Below are 18,411 nucleotides of genomic sequence, written 5' to 3'. Positions count from 1 at the left end.
CGGCGCCTCCTTCCTTCCGAGCTCGACGGCGACCTCCAAGCGGCGGCGAGCGCGGAGCTCGAGCGGCGCCCTCCTCCCTCCTCGGGCGCGGTGGCCGCCTCCGGCCGCGGCAGAGCTGGCTCGCTCGCCGGAGCCGGGCCGAGCGCCGGAGCCAGCCAGGCTCCAGCAGATCGGGCGCCGGCGGGCGTCGAGCTCGGAGCAGGGGCCCCGCCCGGCTCGAGCAGCGGCGGAGTCAAGGATGCGGCGGCGGAGTTGGGCGGGGTCAAGGAGGCGGCCCTCCTCCCACCCCGTGCCTGCTCCTCCCTGCCCAGGCGGGCGCGAGGTGAGACGGCGCTGCACAGCAAGGCGAGGCGGAACTGCGGGACGGCGGAGGAGCGAGGCGCACGAACCTCCGATGGTGGCGCGCAGGGGAGGCCTCGAGCTCGTGTTGCGTGTGTGCGGACACCCTAAGGGGCATAATGGACAATTTCATTGGTGGGTCCCACATGTAAGGGCTGTGAAACTGTTAATTCCTACATGAATGGAATAGTATGTGTGTCAAAGAAAATTTGCGCGATGGCAAATGTGACCTGCTGAATGTCATGTATGTCAAAGACTCACAGGGGCATGGAGAAGAATCGTGCAAGAGAAAAAGGCCGAGCTGCAACGGAGGAAGAAGACAAGGCAACTAGGCAAGGCGCAGTCCGTCCCGAAAGCTGAGAGCCTGCGATGGTCAGCAGGCTCCTTCCTGCTCCTGCCATAAAGCGGCAAAAGGGAGACAGACGGTGCAAAAAGGACGGCGATGATTAGCAATTAGCCACGAGGATGAGGATTTCCTTAACTATTATGACCGAAAATGAAAAGAAAATATATACGAGAGTCGAGAGAGAGAGAGAAAAATCAGAAAAATTCTCTGACATACGAGAGAGATAGAGAATAGGGGGGAACAAATCTTAATCTTTTTTTTAAATAAAACAAATTTTTATCTGCTCCACGGGACACGGCGGATGCGTGTGCGTGCTTGGTATTTGGGGGCTGGGGTGCATGGGCGTGCCGTGCGTGGGACTGTGGGCGCACGCAGCAGGGTGGAGTAATTGAGGCGGGGCATTAAAAGTTCTGGAAATCTGGGGCCGCGCGCGCAGAGATTCGCTGTAGCCCTCGCCGTCGCAGCTTTTGGCTGTGATAGGAAACTAGCACGCACATATTCCGAAAAAAGAATCTCGTATGCATGAAGCACTAAATGAAGTTTATTTGTAAAAATTTTTTAGGGATGGGTGTAACTTTTCGCGATGAATCTAACGGCGGTAATTAATCGATGATTTGCTACAGTGATGCTACAGTAATCATCCTCTAATCGCGCGGTCAAATGCCTCGTTAGATTCTTTATAGTCACTAGCGCCGGGTTCTGAAGTTGGTTTTGTAAACTGACTTTATTAGACACTGTAATTAGCGGTCAAAACTTTTAACTATTCACTAGCGCTAGAAATCTAGCACCAACCAAACAACGCCAAGTTCACTCTTCTGCACTTGGAGTCGGCCCGGGTTTGCGCTGCGTGGATTAACGACCGCGTCGTCTGTCTCCCTCCTCGGCTCTTCGCACGTCGCCGTCGGATTAGTCATTTCCACGGGTATTAACAATTAATCTAGACGTTGCTCAACTGCCTACTGTCAAATTGGTCGCTACTAACTATGCCCATGTGGCTGGTACCGGCCGGGTGCCTAATCTGAGTTTTTTTTTCTCCACAAAGATTCCAGTGAAACAAAAATGTAAGAACTATATTACTATATTAAACGTATCGGCAGATCCGGCACATATATGGTTGACCTGGTCCATCATATTTCAGCACGTACATATCTGTAGTGGCATGCACGCATGGAGTTTGCTAGCCGGCCACATTTGGCTTTTCACAGTAACACCATTTGGACCCTCGGTAATTACGTAGGTCGTGCAAATAATAAGTAGTCACAATGGTGTGGAACTCCTTTCTCCTGATTTTTTTTTGATGGATGTCTCCTGGAAATTTTAATTTCAGGTCTGTCTCCATTTTTTCCCAATTGCCCTACACTACGCATGATGAAATAAAAGTTTGTTTCAAATTTGGTGAAGTGCATAGGGTGGCCCCCGTAGTTGGTTCTCTTTGTAAAAGGGAAAAAAAATGACAACCTACATGTGCAGCAGCAACTTACAAGATGACAGCAATCACATTATTAATACCTCTGTTTTTCAAACATAGAGTAAGTCCATTACTATTATACGTAAAGAACAAGCATCTAATATATGACCGCACATGCTCCTGTGTTCCGTTTACGCAAAGACCACTTAAACTCTAACAAAGAAGGAAACTCCAACTTTTTGCACCACTAAGTTATGGTTAGAATTTCACCAAAACTATTATAGTTAGAATTATATGATGAAAAAATATAATAACTACACTCTTAATTTTAATAGGGAGACCAGCTCCGAGCAATAAGATTTATGAAGTAATTGCACTGCCATTTATCTCATTGTTACCGGAAAGAAGAAAAGACATGCTTATTTTTTTACGGGAGGAGTGCTTAGAGGAAACGAAAACACTGGAGGAGTGGGAATTTGGGATCCTTTGCAAAACAATGCCTCATTTTTTGTCTATCCGTCCACCGTGCGGGCTATTAACACAAAATGCGTGGAAACCACCTCAAGCCTTTCACAATCACTTACGTTGCTGCAATGTTAACATAATCAATCATCAATGTACCACTTTGACCGGTAACAACTAGCACCCGTAAAAAATCTAACAAAGCTCTAACGTTGCGAAGCCACATTTATGTGAAGGTAAATACGCATGGCAATGCCATTTCAACGTAAAAGTTAATTAAGTACTGATAGTCAAAGTTCAAATATGTATCGATACTTCGTAATCTACACGCTATCTCTTGTCAACGATATTCTTCTGCGTGTGAGCCGATGAAATTGTGTGATGACCTGGTCATCAAAGAAAAAAAAAAGATTCAGTTCTTCCCATCCACTAGTTCATGATGCATGTCCTCGAGATGCCGTTTCAGATCATATTCTACGCACAGGAACCAAAACCTGTAGCTTCCATTGCAGTACCGGCGATTCCCAAGAACAAATCAAGGCCCTCAGCGCAAGCAAATGTTTGTCCACCACCCCGACATGTTTAGGCGCTGGCATCGTACCGCACCACATGTCCACATGGACCTGGGACGGGGAACCGTGCCCAGCCCTAGCGTAGGCCGGCGTACGTGGCCGCCGCCGCGCGCTCGCTTGTGCGTGCCGGAGCCGGAGCCGGAGCCCCTCGGCCCTCGCCGGCCGCCGCGCGCGCACGTGCTCGAGGTCAGCGCTGCGTGGCTAGCTGAGCCCGCGGCCCGCCGCCGTGCACGGGGGCGCTCGAGGAATGGCAAGCAGGTCAGCCACCAGCGTGCCCCTCGGAACACCGAGGCCGAGCACTGGCGCGGTTGCTTGCCGTTGGGTCCACGCGGGCGACGGCTCGCGCGCTCCCATGCGCTCGCGGCGCCGACGGGCACGGCGGCCGGCGCCACGAGTTCCGGGTAGGGTAGTCCTGTCGCGGTCATTGGGGGGACGCAGCAATCTGAAGAAAAACAGGGAGAGATCACCTGGACGTCCGGAACGTACACATTCTGTTCCAGATAACGCCGGCACGAAACGGGAACTTCCACAACCTTTCCACGGCGATCATTTGGTACCAGAAAGAGGAGCAATCACATGCCGGGGCAGGTACTGTCTCCCAAAGCTGTCCGAGACCACAGAGAAAGCGTGCCCCACTACTGCTACGTCCAGCTGAAAGGAGCGTGGAAGGTGGATGGGGACGTGTGATCCCCATCCCAGCCTGTATCTGTATGAATCCACCACTTGGCCCCGGACCAACCAAGTGTTAGGTCAATTTTTGGTGGAGTGGAGATGCAGGGATCCTCGTCGCTGGGCGAACGTTTTCAGTGCCGGTCCGGCTGTTGGCAGGCAGCATTGCAGCAAAGCAATCCGGAGGCTGTTGACGCACACTGCGATCCTGCAATTCGTCAGCAATACATTTTGACATTGGCAAGAGTTTAGCGTGTTCAGGGCAATGGAGGGCCAGGGAATGCCACTGGGTTTTCTGAAATGGTGTTGCAGCCTTGCAGGCTGGTATTGTTGCCGGTGGCCATGGGTTGGAGCTCACATGGCTCTCCCAGTAACATAAACGTGATGCAAAGTATACAACCACCGGGACAGCTGCTTTTAACCGAACAGCAGTGACAACAGTAAACATGTACAATTGAATAGTAGCTGGCTTCTTCGGCAGCACTGGTCTGGAATAGCTCCTGAGTGGCATCAAGCTTGGGCCATCTGCGAGTGAACACCAAAGTGTCAGAATCTGATGGAGCAGCATACCACAGCATCAGTTTCTTTCTTATTTGTTAGATCAGCATATCACAGTAGAATTTCTTTCTTATTTGTTAGATCAACAGGTCTGTCACAGCGGAGGAACAGCCCTATTTGTGTAGTTTTACCTTTTTATGTAGAAGTGCATATTTGGGCCAGTTCTTATCATTTTGTTCCTGTTAGTATAGCTGTCCAATATCAATCACATATTCACATGCTTAAAATAATGTAGCACATTAAAAAAGAGAAGTTCACAAAAGCTAAAAGATTGACACTCTACAAATACAAAGGGTTTGATTTCTCCAAAGGGATCAGTGTATTTTATCCTTAAATCTAAACATGGCTCACAAAACTGCACACAAGAATTACATGCCATATATATTGATGATACAACATCATAGCCTTTTTTCCCGAGCAAGTTGGGGCAGACTAGAGATGAAACCCAAACAAAGGTCATGGTTCAGTCACATTGATAGCTAGTTTCCAAGCACTCCTATCCAAAGCTATCTCTTTAGAGATATTCCAAACCTTAAGGTCTCTCTTAACCAACTCATCCCAAGTCAGTTTAGGTCTACCTCTATCCCTCTTTACATTATCAACCCGCTCTAGAACCCCACTACGCACCGTCGCATCAGGAGGCCTCCGTTGGGCGTGTCCAAACCATCTCAACCGATGTTGGGTAAGTTTCTCCTCAATTGGTGCAACCCCGACCCTATCCCGAATAGCTTCGTTCAGAACTCTATCTGATTATCCCTCCTTGTGTGCCCGCAAAACCACCGCAACATCCGCATCTCTGCTACACACAGTTGCTGGACATGTCGCCTTTTTGCAGGCCAACATTCCACACCGTATAACAGGATATACACCGAAAAAGCAATAAACTTTCTGACTGAATACATTTTCAATATTATTTATCTTTTGCAGGTGGATCACAGTATCAGAGTAATGCAGACATTGTGCAGTGGAATAGTTGGCCTACAAACTAGCAGACATAAAAAACAGTAAAACAAAGCAAGTTCCTTTGAAAAATGTCGGAATCTGTAGTTTTATCCTTATGTACACATAGGTGAACGGTGATAACTTCCAAATGGAGCAGCAGCGCACAAATTTCACAACTACGAAAGCCAATTACAAATGGTGGTTGATCATATTTATCTCATGAGGGGTTTCGGAATTGGACATCTTAACCCTAAAGAAAATGAAAATTAAATAGGGATGCAATGGGAGCTACCATGCAATTTATACGTGAGGAAATACTACAGCAGTTACACTCACTAACCAAACTCTATAGAGCAGACTTCACTTTTTGCTCTACCCCCCACAAAACCTTTTGGAGAAATTCCTTGCATGGCCCTAGAGAAAATAGCACTTCCTTGTATGGCCCTGACAAAATGAAACTTTCTTGTATAGCCTTCGTTTTATTTTCTATCCCTTGTATGGCCTTCCCGTCACCTTCCGTTAGAAAATTCTGTCAACATCAGACGGAGCCCAACCCGGTCGTCCGCTCCCTCTGCTTCGCTGCCAATGCCACCGAGAACGCTTCACATCCCCGTGGCAGCCGCCTCCGCCGACGCCGCCCGCTACGCAGGCGCCGCTGCCGACGCCGCCCGCTACGCCGCGCGGCTCCCCTCCGACTACGCCGCCGTCATCGCCACCATCGGGGAGATCTCCGCCATGACGCCCGACCCCACGCGCCGCAGCGAACGCGTCACGCAGGACGACCCGGCCACGCTGCTCTACTCCTCAGGGACCACGGGGCCCAGCAAGGGCGTCGTCGCCACGCACCGGAGCCTCATCTCCATGGTGCAGATCATCATGACGCGATTCCGCCTCGAGAGCTCCGACAGGACCGAGGCCTTCCTCTGCACCGTGCCCATGTTCCACGTCTACGGCCTCGTCGCCTCACCACGGGGCTGCTCGGATGCGGCGCCACCATCGTCATGCTCTCCAAGTACGAGCTCCCCGAGATGCTGCGCGCCATCAACGAGTACGGGGTCACCTACCTGCCGCTCATGCCGCCCATCCTGGTCGCCATGGTGGCGCACCCTAAGCCGCTGCCGCTCGGCCAGCTGCGCAAGGTGCTCTCTGGCGGGGCGCTGCTGAGCAAGGAGCTCATCGAGGGGTTCAAGGACAAGTACCCGCAGGTGGAGATCTTGCAGGGGTACGGGCTCACGGAGAGCACGGCCATCGGCGCGTCCACGGACTCCGCAGAGAGCCGCTGCTACGCCGCGCGGTTGACGCAGGCGGTGCTCGCGGACGGCACGCTGCGGCGGTTCCTGTGTAGCGTGGGGATGGGCTCTGGGCCGCGCTCGCCATCCGCGCCAGCACCGCGCTCGTGGGCGACCACGACGGCCCCGCTCGTGTTCCTAGAGGACGCCGCCACCGGGGGAGGCGCCGGCGGCGCGCAGCGCGCGCAGCGGCAAGGCGTGCTGGAGGTCCAGGAGGGGCGCGCGGCAAGGGAGAGCGGCGCGGCCGCGGCCGCGGCGACGAGCAAGGCATCCATGGCGCGTGCGACGGGGGCGGCCAGGTGGGTGGGAGGGCGCAGGGCATCGTTGCCTTCACTGGCGCCTTCACTAGCGGCGGCGACGCCTCCAGCGGCAGGTCAACGGGGGCGCGGGGCGGTGGACGGCATGGGGGCCTCCAGCGCGGGGATCCATGGCGCGCGCGACGGGGCGAGCTGAGGGCGTCAGTGCCTTCACCAGCAGCGGCGGCGGCGGCACCTCCAGCAGGTCAATGGGGCTTGGTGCAGCGAACGGCGCTGGGCCTACATCGCGGGGGTGAGGGGATGTGGAGCGGACGGCCGGCGGGGCTCCGTGTGAAATTGATGGAATTTTCTAACGGGAGGTGACGGAAGGCCATACAAAGGATAGAAAATAAAAAGAAGGCTATACAAGGAAGTTTCATTTTGTTAGAGCCATACAAGGAAGTGCTATTTTCTCTAGGGCCATGCAAGGAATTTTCTCAAACCTTTTCCCTTTGTTTTCCAAATGTTAGTCTTAACTCATAAGTACCAAGCATAATTTAGTGCAAGAACAGCAAAAACATAAGTTAGAATGAATATTTTTCACATTTTGTTGCAAGTGCCTTTACTATTTACAACTGCAACTGCTATCATGGGAATAGATTTATGAGAACTTGATGATTTCAGGATTTTCTTTTAAGTAAACAGAAGTAATTAATCAGTTGCAGAAGGGGTTATGAAACCTGATTCTACATGTGAAAGGACAATAGGACATATAACAAAGGGATCTGTGGACTAGAACTATTACCAATTTTGCAGCATTTCTGTTCTTCAATGTCAAAAATGCTGCTTCAGCAAAGGCTTGAGCAGCTTGGGCGTCTGCTTCTGCGGCCTCTGCTTCTCTCGCTGCTGCTTCAGCTTCTGCCATGATAGCCTCTGCTTCAGCAACTGCACGAGCAGCAGCCCCTGAAGCTTCCTCAGCAGTCATGGTTGCCATACATGCCAATTCAGAATCAACTTGAGATCTCGTAAGGGTTTTACTATCATTGCTCCCTATTTTGATGGGCTCTCTCTGCACGTCTTCTAACAGAAGCATTTTGGGGCTTCGGCCCTCTGAATTAGGCGAGCTCGGTGCTATCCTGTACTTCCGATTCACCTGTAATCATCAAGGTTCACATTCTGAAATACTCTAGATTCTTAGCATGGGCAGTAACTATTGCCTGGATAGCCTGTTTTCAGTGTAACAAATAGCCCATTCTGATTAGCTCGAAGCAGGAACATTAAGCATTCAAAGTTGCGTCATGAGCACGATAGAAACATGGCATTTTGCTAAGTACAAGAAAAATAGCAAGCATGCAGTTTGACAAGGATTTGACATGAAACTGAACAATAAATAGTATGCAAAATTGTTTGTTGAAACTCACAGATCACAAACATTGATGGTGTATGCCTGAACAACTGCATGCACCTTTAAGTAAATATGGTATGTAAACACAAACATGTATCCCCTATGAGGGATATCTTGGGAAACCTTCATATATACTGTTTTCACAAATATGGCATGTCAACTATTCCAATTGCATGAAAAATTGGATTACGAAGACTTCACACAAAGGGTATATGTAATAACGCCACATAATTAACTGAATGGCCTTCACTTGGTATCGCGTAGTAGTTTCACCTATGGACTATGGAATTAGTACCCCCCCCCCTCCTTTCCTAAAAGACGTACCTTTATCAATTTGCCACTGGTGGCTAAGTCCTTCAGTTTTGCAGATAGTAAGGGATCAAAATCACTAGGCGGCCAATATTGCTCCTACACAAAACCAGGGTAAAAATATAAGAAGCTGATTCTACATGTGGCACATAATAGCAAGCATGGCTCATTTTAAGAAAAACTTGCAAAAAAATCAAGTGTAAACATGATAATTACAAATGACACCAGAACTCTGCAAGAAGATACAACGCTTGCCTCTCACAAAGCAGTAAGAGGGTGAACACAAAATTGGTTGCAGTTGTTGCACAAAAAGACACAGGAAACCTTATGTAAACAGTTTTTCCTAACTATTGGGTCTACTAATTTCTTTTGGTACAATACAGTCAGGTTAGGTGTAGTGCGGTTTTAGTTTCTGGTAATCTAGTATGGAACTGTGTTTGCAATTTTGCTTATATTTTCAGGCGTAATGAATTTCAAACAAATATGAATCGTATGGTACCATCACCTAATCAGGTAGCCGGTCAATTTGGGAAAAGTTGTGGCAAATGGGTAGATCTGCCTAATCTGATTTGTGTAACTATATCAAAGATAAATGTTGAATCCATCTATAACAATCTGTCTGCAATGTAAAATGTTAAGCTCCCCAAACTCAAACATATACAGAAAATGCAAAAAATGAACATTTTTTTGCTGAAACACACAGGGGAACCACACATCATTATATTAAGAAGAAAAGGAATCTAAGAAGACTTGTACCATGGAAAGCGTCCACCAGGGCCACACTAGTTATGTTAGAAGCAAAAATAAAGGCTAATAATAGAAGTATATAATTGTGGATGAAGAAGCACGAGGCAACAGTGTTAGACATAATCCTTACAGAAGACACAACATTAGGAATGCTCATTTGTAAGCATACCATTGAACATATAGATATAGTACTGGAAAGGAACAAAAGAAGCACACCCGTACCTCTATGTAATTAGCAATAGTAGTTCTGTGAGACCCTGTAGGCTCATTTAAGCTCTTTATAGCCTCCATTATAATATTATCCAGTCTGCAGGAAAGCTAATAACTAAGATGAAGCATCCAAAGTACCTAGTTTTTCTACTGACATCAAAAGCAAAAAAGAAATAAATGCTAGATTTTTGCATTACACTTATACATATACCTTGAGTGAGCTTTCTTTGGATTCGGTGCATTCTGTGCTTCACTAGGCACTGATGCTAAAGGCTTGTCATCAACAATCTCATCATCAATATCAGAAGTAACTGTGCTGATTGCCGTGGTGTGTTCATTATTCTTGGGAATCGTTCGTGTTTTCTTCACTGCAGTCTTTCCCTTGTCACGAGAACTCGATGTACTGACAATTACATTCATGTTGCGCCATTTGTCCTAAGCAGTAATTAGTACAATTGAAGGATGCAAACTGAGACTGAAGACAACATGCGGAAATTTATAAATAACTCATAATTTCAACAAACAGAGAATTTGGAATGCTGTTCATTAAAACAAGCTTAGGTAAGAAGAATAAAGCGAAAACACCGAACCTTGAGGTCAACATTTGAGCGGTAGCACAAGGTGGAACTAAATTCTGGGTCTTTCAATATTGTGCGCCATTTTCCAACTCCATGCCTCGCTATTCCAGCTCTAAGCGCAGCTTCTTCCTCAGATGTCCACCTCTGTTTTGGAACCCCCATGCTTAAGTCCTAATCTCCTCTGGCCAGTACAATGTCAACCCGACTGTGCACCTTCTGAGATGAATTCAATACATTAGGACAGTGTAAATGCTGGTTAAATAAACCTACAAGGATTGTGACCAGTGCTGAACTACATTTGGTCAATGCCCATGGCAAGCATTGGGTATTCTGAAAATGTCTATTGCACAAATATTTAGACAAAAAAAAATCCAACATAAGCAAGAAACACTACACAGAAATGAATGATTCTTTATATATGCACAACTTCAAACCATTCTTGCAGAAGCAAAACCAGGTTCATACTACAACTTGAGTATACCAAATAATAGGGGGAAACTATGAGGTAACATGCAAATCTGTACAAACCTAGAAGTTAATGAAGAAAACATTTTCCATACTGTAACTCAGAGGCTGCATCATATCCATTATAGTAATACATACTACATGCTAGTCTAAATGGTACTAAGCTCAAGAATGGCCTATGCAATTTGACCGACCAGTGACCAGTCAAGGCTACATAGGCCTTCCAAGGTAACTTCAGCTTTTTTTTTCCTCAGAAATAATTGGACCTAAAAACAAGAAAAAGTGGCGAGTATTGGATCTAACAGTCTTCCTGAAAGCTTTGTGCATTTATACTTGATAAATGAGAAATCCATTGCTATGTCAAAAGCATCATGTCATAACCATCTAAAATATTCAGAAGAATAATAGTACAAAACATAAATTCTTTGTTGGTGTTGACAAAGTGCCGAGTAAACAGGGGAAATTTAGCATAATTCGCAAAAAGAGAGAGAAGTATAACATAAACAGTAAAGGAAATAACACACAAGCACATTTCATAAAGCAGGAACTTGCTTAGCAATGCCTTCTTTTTTTCCCTGAAGCTCTACATTACACCGCTGTTAAAAAAAATCCTATTATCTACAAAATATGCATGAAAATAAATTTGTTCCAAGTAGCTAAAGCTTTTGTTAGGCAGCGGCTGTGACAAACTCAATGAACTATCAAAGCACAAGATGATGAACATCTAACCTATTCTGCTCATTCATCATCAAAAACTGGAAATATGGTTCAGGCATCCAAATGGCTTGTTGAGTAAAGATCACAAACTGAACCACATATACGCCAACGTGACTGGTCCTGCCAAGTAGACCACTAGACCAGTACCACTAAACCATGTTTAATCCTGCCAAGTAGACCACTAGACCAGTACCACTAAACCATGTTTAATCCATGCCCTAGACTTTCAATCAAATTAATACATGAAGCGGGGATGCTGAAACAAAAAAAGGAGAAATGGTGGACAGTGGACACTGACACTCGATGCCTATGGTGCCATAGAGGCATTGCAATGCTTTCCCCAGAAACCAGGATACTGTTTCAGAGCAAAGAACTTAAAATACTTTGGCACTTTTTTAAGAAACAACAGATTTCAGCACTTAATCCAGCGTAAAAACCGAGAAGGAGAATTGTGACACTGTAATGGCACAACATATATATCAGTGACTAGTAAACATCAAGCAGAGGGACCATCTTTGGAGCCCATTTGGAAGGGCTTTTACCGGCTTCAGCTTCACCTGTTTTGCACAAATCGAGATTTCTGTAGCATGAAGATGTTTTGTAACCCGGGGTAAAAATGAACTATAAGCCGGGTGAAGCCACTCTCTTTGGCTCCACCAACTTTGGCTTCACCGGTCAAGCCATTTTGAGAGATGCCCTCCCAAACGACCCCTTAGGCCAGTCTCAATGGGAGTGAAGGTTTCATAAATATCATCAATTTTGCTGACATGGCAAATGAGATGTGATGAGAGTTTCATCACCATGAAACCCATCTGGCACACTTACCTAGTTTTCAGTCTAGGTAACTGTGCTCGTGAAACCCCCACTGAGACTGGCCAAAGTGCCAGACCACAGTGGAATTTTCAAACAAAAGCCATTCGAAATGGTTTGCTTTTCCATTTTCATCTAAAACAATTCCGTATAATAAGACACACAAAAGCTGCATATCAAACTTAGCAGCACAGGACAGAGGCTGCTCGCCTACTCCCAGATCCAGGGCGGGACTTGGCGTGGAGCAGGGGCGGACCCAGCATAGGGGGTGCAAACGAAATCAAAGTTAGTAGGTAATATATTGTAACTGGAGTCAGATCCGAATACAAATAGTTAGGGTTTGAGGTGCTCCGTGCCTCCGTTTCGCATAGCAGAAGGAAAGAGAGGGGGCGGTCGTACCTGGAGGGTGCTTGTCGTCGGCAAAGGGCTGGGTGACGACGTGACAGATGGCGCCGCCGCTCGCCCGGTCGTCGCCGCCAGGCAAGGAAGAGCCGAACAGCAAGGAGGAGAGAGAGTCCGAGAGATGGCCAGATGGGAGGAGTGAACCTGAGGCAGCCGAGCTCGAGGCTCGAGCGAGCCTGCCACGCTGCGTCGCTGCCACCTCAAGCTGGAACGTCCCGAGCCGAGGCTCGAGGCTCGAGCGAGCCTGCCGCGCTGCGTCCCTGCGCATGTGTGCACTCCTCATCCTCTATATCCATTCTCTAAACAGAATATTTTATTTTAGTCATCAAAATTCTCTACTCTATATTAATTTTTTCCGCATTCATCATATTCTATACTCATCCTCTAGCACGCTGTTCGGAGGGCTGCTGTTGCTGGCTTCTGGGCTGCTTCCGACTGCTTCTGGCTGCTGCTGTTCGGATTGCTCCTGTTGCTGGGCTGCCGCTCGGCTTCTGCTGTCTACTGCTCCAGCCAAAAGCAGCTCACAGCAGCCCTCCGAACACGGTGTATATACCAATCTCAATCTACCCACCCCTTTTATAGCCACTGATGAGTGAGACTCACCCTGTACCTCAACTGTTTAGCGGCATCCATGATAGAAGAGTTTTTTTTTGGCCAAATCCATGATAGAGGAGTTGATGTACATATAAGACTAGTCTCAATGATGTTATTCATTATATTTACGTGTTCACGTAGTAATAATAGATATAGATCTTTTTAAACTAAGTGTTATGTGGTAAATTATTTTTTCGATTGTATTACTAAATGCCCTTATAGTGTTAGCACGGGTAATTACACTATAACTCTATGTTACATATCTTTTTGTGAACATATATTTCTCATTTTGGACTATAGACTATGTGTCATTTTTTTATATCTTAAAATGCATCCGTAGCATTAGTGTGGATATGCATACTAGTGTACAAATAAGACTAGTGTCAATGAGAGAGTGCCAAAAAAACCACCACACTCATCGAGATGATTAAGAAATTCCCACATTATTAATAATCTAAAAGGAGAAGTATTTGCGCTGTCAGATTCTATGAAAATCAAAAAGTATAAACTAAGGTAAAGTGTTCATATCAAATACGATTAATAATTAAGAGTCAATTAAGAATCCTTGCCAAATATGATTACTAACTAACTAAATTCAGAATTTAAGAAATAGAAAAAAAATAGTTTAACCAGAGAGTCCAATACGATTCGGAATTAGAAAATAAAATAACAATTAGCAATTCACATGGAGTACAAATCAAATATAATTAGTAAATAGCAAAAATAAAAATAAAAATAAAACTCAATCATTTGACTGAAGAGTAAATACTGAATACTGCTCATTCATAGATAAGAATTTAAAATAAAAATATCCGTAGGAGATTTGTGAGGCGATTAAGAAGCAATTAGGAAGAAAATATTGTATATGTTAAATACAATTAACAAATAATAAAATTAGAAGTTAAAATAAACTAGAAGTTTACTAAATATTTCATGTCAAATATAATTTATAAATAGTTAAACATAGAATTAAAATGTGCAATTAATTTGTATTTGATTTATAAAAAGTAGTTAAATAAAATTATGTAACTTATTTAAGCTACAGTCAAACATATGAGTTGAATCAGGAAGCTAATAGAAAAATATTTATAACATAATATTTTGTAATTATCTAATGGTTTAGGTAATAAAAAAGTTTATTCAATATTATAATTATATGTTAACTTGAAAATAAATACTAAAATTTGTACTATTCTACACAAATTTGGAGAAAACTAAGAAATAAATATTCCATATAGATAACATATAAATAAATAACTAAATTATTAAAAAAATATTTTTGTTTCTATTCATATTTAGAATCAAATTATTTAAATAAAGAGCACATTTACTTAATTTTTTCATGCTATCACCACCATTGGAACTACTTTATTTTCTGCTTTTATAACCAATTAATCATTTTCTTGATTTGGTTCAGCAATTATCTGATACTGCAAAGTATATCAACTAAATCACGGTAACGGCCACCTTCTAACCTCCAGTTTTACTTCAGTATGGGTTTGGAAACATTAGAAAGATGCATGCTTCTCTTACTAATAAATAAATAAATAAATAATAAGTGTTATACATTAGTCAGCATGGATCGGTAGCCAACTAGCGGCTTGACCATAGCATTCGTCGAGCCTTGATAGGCCCTTCGTCGAATTATGAGTATCTTAAACACCAATACCATTAACAATACTATAAGTGATCCTAACCATTGCTGGGGTGTATTTTAATAGGGCTTCTCTAACATATTTTGGTGAATCCTGCAAAATAGGTAAAAAAAAATAAAACGGCTTCACACAGTAAGCCCCAATGAACTAGAACAGTTTACAATAGAGATGAGGAGCAAAAAAAAAAGTGGCTTCACCGACTTCTCCTCCTTCCTAGCTCTAAAGTGATGATGACCATAGAGGGTGGTGAGGGTATAGTAGAAGATTGTACACTGCCAGCTAAAAAGATGTGCTAGTCGTATGTATGGAGCTTTGGAATTAAGCATTTTAAGCATAAAAAGAAAAGAATCTTGTCGGTACCCTGTAACAGGGATACACACTCTTACTGCAGCAAGACAGGACCCGCGTAGTTACCCGTAGCTGCGCGGGAAAGATGGAGTAGCCAGGCCCCACAGGCCAGGTTTTTCCCTCACCAGGCCAACGGCCCCGGACCGTTCCCCGCCTGAGGATGGGTCCGGTGACGCCACGTGTCTACACAGAAGGGAAGCTCCGAGCTGACCGCCGGAGCCTCGGACCCCCAGAGGGGTCCGGAGCCTCCTGCGCCCGTCCGGACTCCCCTCACCGTGTAGGGGTCCGGAGCCGCCACGTGTCCCGGAGACGTGGGGTTGTGCGCGAGTCTTCCGCAGGAAGACTCGCCCACCTACCGCATTTAATGCGATGGACAAGGCGTGCTCTGCCACCGCGGTACACAAGACAGCCTTTTGACAGGCCCCGCTACGCGCCGCGTATTACCAAGGAGCACAGTGGAGCCGCCTGAGCCGCGCCGCGCAGAGCCCGTCTGCCGCATTAAATGGATACGACGGCCCGGCACTTTTCCATCATGCCGCCTACGCCGCTCCCTACATAGCCGCTCAGCTACATAACAGGCGATGCTACTAGCTGCGTCGCGCTCCGTCTCGACAAGACAGCGCCAAGACATGATGGACGGAGGGCTCCGGGAGCAGGCGAGCGAATCCAAGAGAGAGATCTCCCTCGCCTACAACGCCATAAGGTGTGAACACCTCGTTATTTTATATCGCATCGTTGGGCCCACCTGTCGGGGATCCAACAGCCGTGTACGCGCCCCCTTGAGATATAAAAGGGAGGTGCCCGCAGTGCACAGGACAATCTCCACAATCCAGACAGGCTGAAACTCTCGCACCTTCTCACTCTCGTGGAAGGCAATACAACACACAGTGGACGTAGGGTATTACGCTCCGGCGGCCCGAACCACTCTAAACCCGGTTGTGTTCATCGAGTTCTCGAGGAAGATTGATCTAAGACTAGCTAACCCCCGAGTACACACCCTCTGGGCTAGGGCTGGTGCCTTCCGCCACCCGGCTGTGGTTTGCAGCACCTCGACATTTGGCGCGCCAGGTAGGGGGATCTAGCTGGTCGCATTCCATCATCTTCTTCGTCCCCATGGTTCGCGTGGACGACGTGGAGATGACGGAGGGGGTGGCGTCCTCCACGCCACATGCCTCTCGCGTCCCTGCTCCAGGGGCAACTGTGCCTGTGGAGCAGGCACCGTTGGCGGTGGCGCGTGCCGCCCGCCGGCAAGAGTCAGGGCGCCCGTCAAGGGTCCCCTCACAGGCTGCGAGCGGCGGAGCGCTGGCAGCGGCTAGGGAGTTGCTTCGCAACCCCCCGGCTGAGGCAGCCTCGCCAGACGCCCTGAGGCAGTGGCGGGACGACGTCGATCGTCTCCTCCATCTGGCTCAGGCCTCCCCCAGTTCTGCAAAGACTGGGCAACGACCTCCGCCTGGCAACGCGGTGGTACCTTACCATCAGCGTCAGGGCGGTGCATCGGCATCTGTGCGCTCCCCTACCGTGAGGGGTGCACGAACAGAAGACTTGCGGGCGGAGCTCAACCGCCGTCGCGCAGGGGAGGATGCCCGCATCGCTGTCGAGAGGGCGCGAGAGCGCCGCCTCAACTTTGAGGGACGCAACCTCAATGCTGATCTGGACGCGGCGGCACCCAGGCCTCCGGTGAACGCCCGGATTCAGTCGGGCGCACCGGTGGCCGGGGTGGGCTGTGCTGCGCTTGCGGAGCACCTCCGCGCCGTGGCGTGGCCACCCAAGTTCCGCCCCCCACCTGCCGGAAAAGTACGACGGTACTACTAACCCGTCGGAATTCCTGCAGGTGTACGTTACCGCCATCACAGCGGCTGGTGGCAACGGCGCCGTCATGGCAAGCTACTTTCATGTAGCCTTGTCTGGGCCAGCCCGGACCTGGCTCATGAATCTCACACCCGGGACGATCCAGTCCTGGGAAGAGCTCTGTGCGAGGTTCACAGCGAACTTCGCCAGCGCCTACCAGCAGCATGGTGTGGAGGCACACCTTCACGCCGTGAGGCAAAGACCCGGGGAAACGCTTCGGGCTTTCATCTCGCGCTTCACCAAGGTACGGGGTACCATTCCTCGTATCTCCGATGCATCTATTATTACTGCTTTCCGTCAGGGGGTACGTGATGAGAAGATGCTCGAGAAACTGGCGACGCACGAGGTGGAAAGCGTCACTACGCTTTTCTCCCTGGCAGACAAGTGTGCCAGGGCCGCTGAGGGCCGTGCATGGCACTCAGCCCCCCAAGATGGAGACACCAAAGCTGGTGGCTCCAGTGCTACCGCTCAGGGCGGTGGCAAGAAGAAGAAGAAGAACCGGGGTCGCGGGGAGCCGCATTCCGGCGGACCAGTCGTTGCAGCAGCAGCGCCAGCAGCGGCGCCGGCTGCGGCTGCAGCGGCTGGAGGCCAGAATACACACGGCAAACGCCCTCGCCCGCAAGGTGGAAGCGGAGGTTCATGCCCAGTGCATCCCACCGCTCGCCACAGCGCCGCTGACTGCCGCGAGATCCAAAAGCTCGCGAAACGGGTCAGTGGGCGGCGTGAGCAGTCCTCTAAGGATGGCTCACCCCCTCCTCGCCAGCGGGCCGGCAAGGAGAAGGCCTCTGGCAGTGGGGCCGCGGCCGGGGAGAAGGAGCTGGGGTACCAATCCCCCGCCCGAGAGCTAAAGGGCGTCTATCACAACGACGACTCCGATTCCGACAACGGCGACCGCCGCAAGAAGCTGTACGTAATGTATGGCGGGAGCTGGGAGCTTGTCTCCCGGCGGGACATGAAGACCCTTCGCCGGGAGGTCCTTTCGGTGAAGCCGGGGGTCCCGAGGGCGGCGCCGCACCAGAGGTGGATGAACACCACCATCTCTTTCGGGCCATCCGACTGCCCGGAGAATATGGCCGGAGCTGGTGTGCTACCTTTAGTCACCGCCCCTGTCATATCCAGCGTGAGGCTCTACCACGTGCTGATCGACGGTGGAGCTGGTCTCAACGTCATCAGTTATGCAGCATTTAAGCAGCTGCAGATCCCAGAGTCCAAGCTGACTCCCTCTCGCCCATTCTCCGGAGTGGGCCCACACCCGGTGTTCCCCCTGGGGAGCATCACATTGCCGGTCACGTTCGGGACCGAGGAGAACTTCCGCACAGAGAGCGTCATGTTCGATGTTGCGGAGGTGAACCTTCCGTTCAACGCCATCATTGGCCGACCGGCACTCTACCGCTTCATGGCCATTGCCCACTACGGGTATTTAGTCCTGAAGATGCCTTCCCCTGCCGGAGTCCTCACCGTGCAGGGTGACCGCACCGCTGCCGTCGCTGCAGTTGAGAGAC

At 48.3% G+C, this 18,411-nt stretch overlaps 1 protein-coding gene across 3 annotated transcripts; it reads right to left on the bottom strand.

Moving 5' to 3' along the window:
• Positions 1–4,047: 4,047 nt before the first annotated feature.
• On the bottom strand, positions 4,048–12,636 carry LOC120690218 (single myb histone 6). 3 transcript variants are annotated; one of them, XM_039972799.1, is made up of 7 exons: positions 12,462–12,636; positions 10,083–10,286; positions 9,704–9,927; positions 9,505–9,589; positions 8,551–8,634; positions 7,627–7,974; positions 4,048–4,321 (listed from the first exon to the last, which is right to left on the bottom strand). In XM_039972799.1, the coding sequence occupies exons 2-7, from the start codon at positions 10,230–10,232 to the stop codon at positions 4,307–4,309; spliced, it is 906 nt and encodes a 301-aa protein (XP_039828733.1). In that variant the 5' UTR covers positions 10,233–10,286; positions 12,462–12,636; the 3' UTR covers positions 4,048–4,306. The 3 variants fall into 3 exon arrangements, with proteins under 3 accessions (XP_039828733.1, XP_039828734.1, XP_039828732.1); XM_039972800.1 differs by lacking the exon at positions 12,462–12,636 and adding an exon at positions 12,273–12,292 and having other exon boundaries at positions 4,063–4,321; XM_039972798.1 differs by lacking the exon at positions 4,048–4,321 and adding an exon at positions 4,626–5,179 and having other exon boundaries at positions 12,462–12,631.
• Positions 12,637–18,411: the final 5,775 nt, after the last annotated feature.

This window comes from Panicum virgatum, chromosome 9N (genome assembly GCF_016808335.1).
Source record: "Panicum virgatum strain AP13 chromosome 9N, P.virgatum_v5, whole genome shotgun sequence".
In the NCBI taxonomy this organism is placed as follows: domain Eukaryota; kingdom Viridiplantae; phylum Streptophyta; class Magnoliopsida; order Poales; family Poaceae; genus Panicum; species Panicum virgatum.
Note: the sequence above shows the minus strand (reverse complement) of the source record. Positions and strands in the feature narration are given on the sequence as shown.

Bases quoted from the DNA above. Each gene is read 5' to 3' on its own strand.
- LOC120690218 (XM_039972798.1), bottom strand. From the start codon at position 10,232: ATGGGGGTTCCAAAACAGAGGTGGACATCTGAGGAAGAAGCTGCGCTT. The intron at 9,590-9,703 runs GTATATGTATAA...GCTTTCCTGCAG, and splicing joins CCAAAGAAAGCTCACTCAAG to ACTGGATAATATTATAATGG. The intron at 8,635-9,504 runs GTACGGGTGTGC...GGTTTTGTGTAG, and splicing joins CTATTGCTAATTACATAGAG to GAGCAATATTGGCCGCCTAG.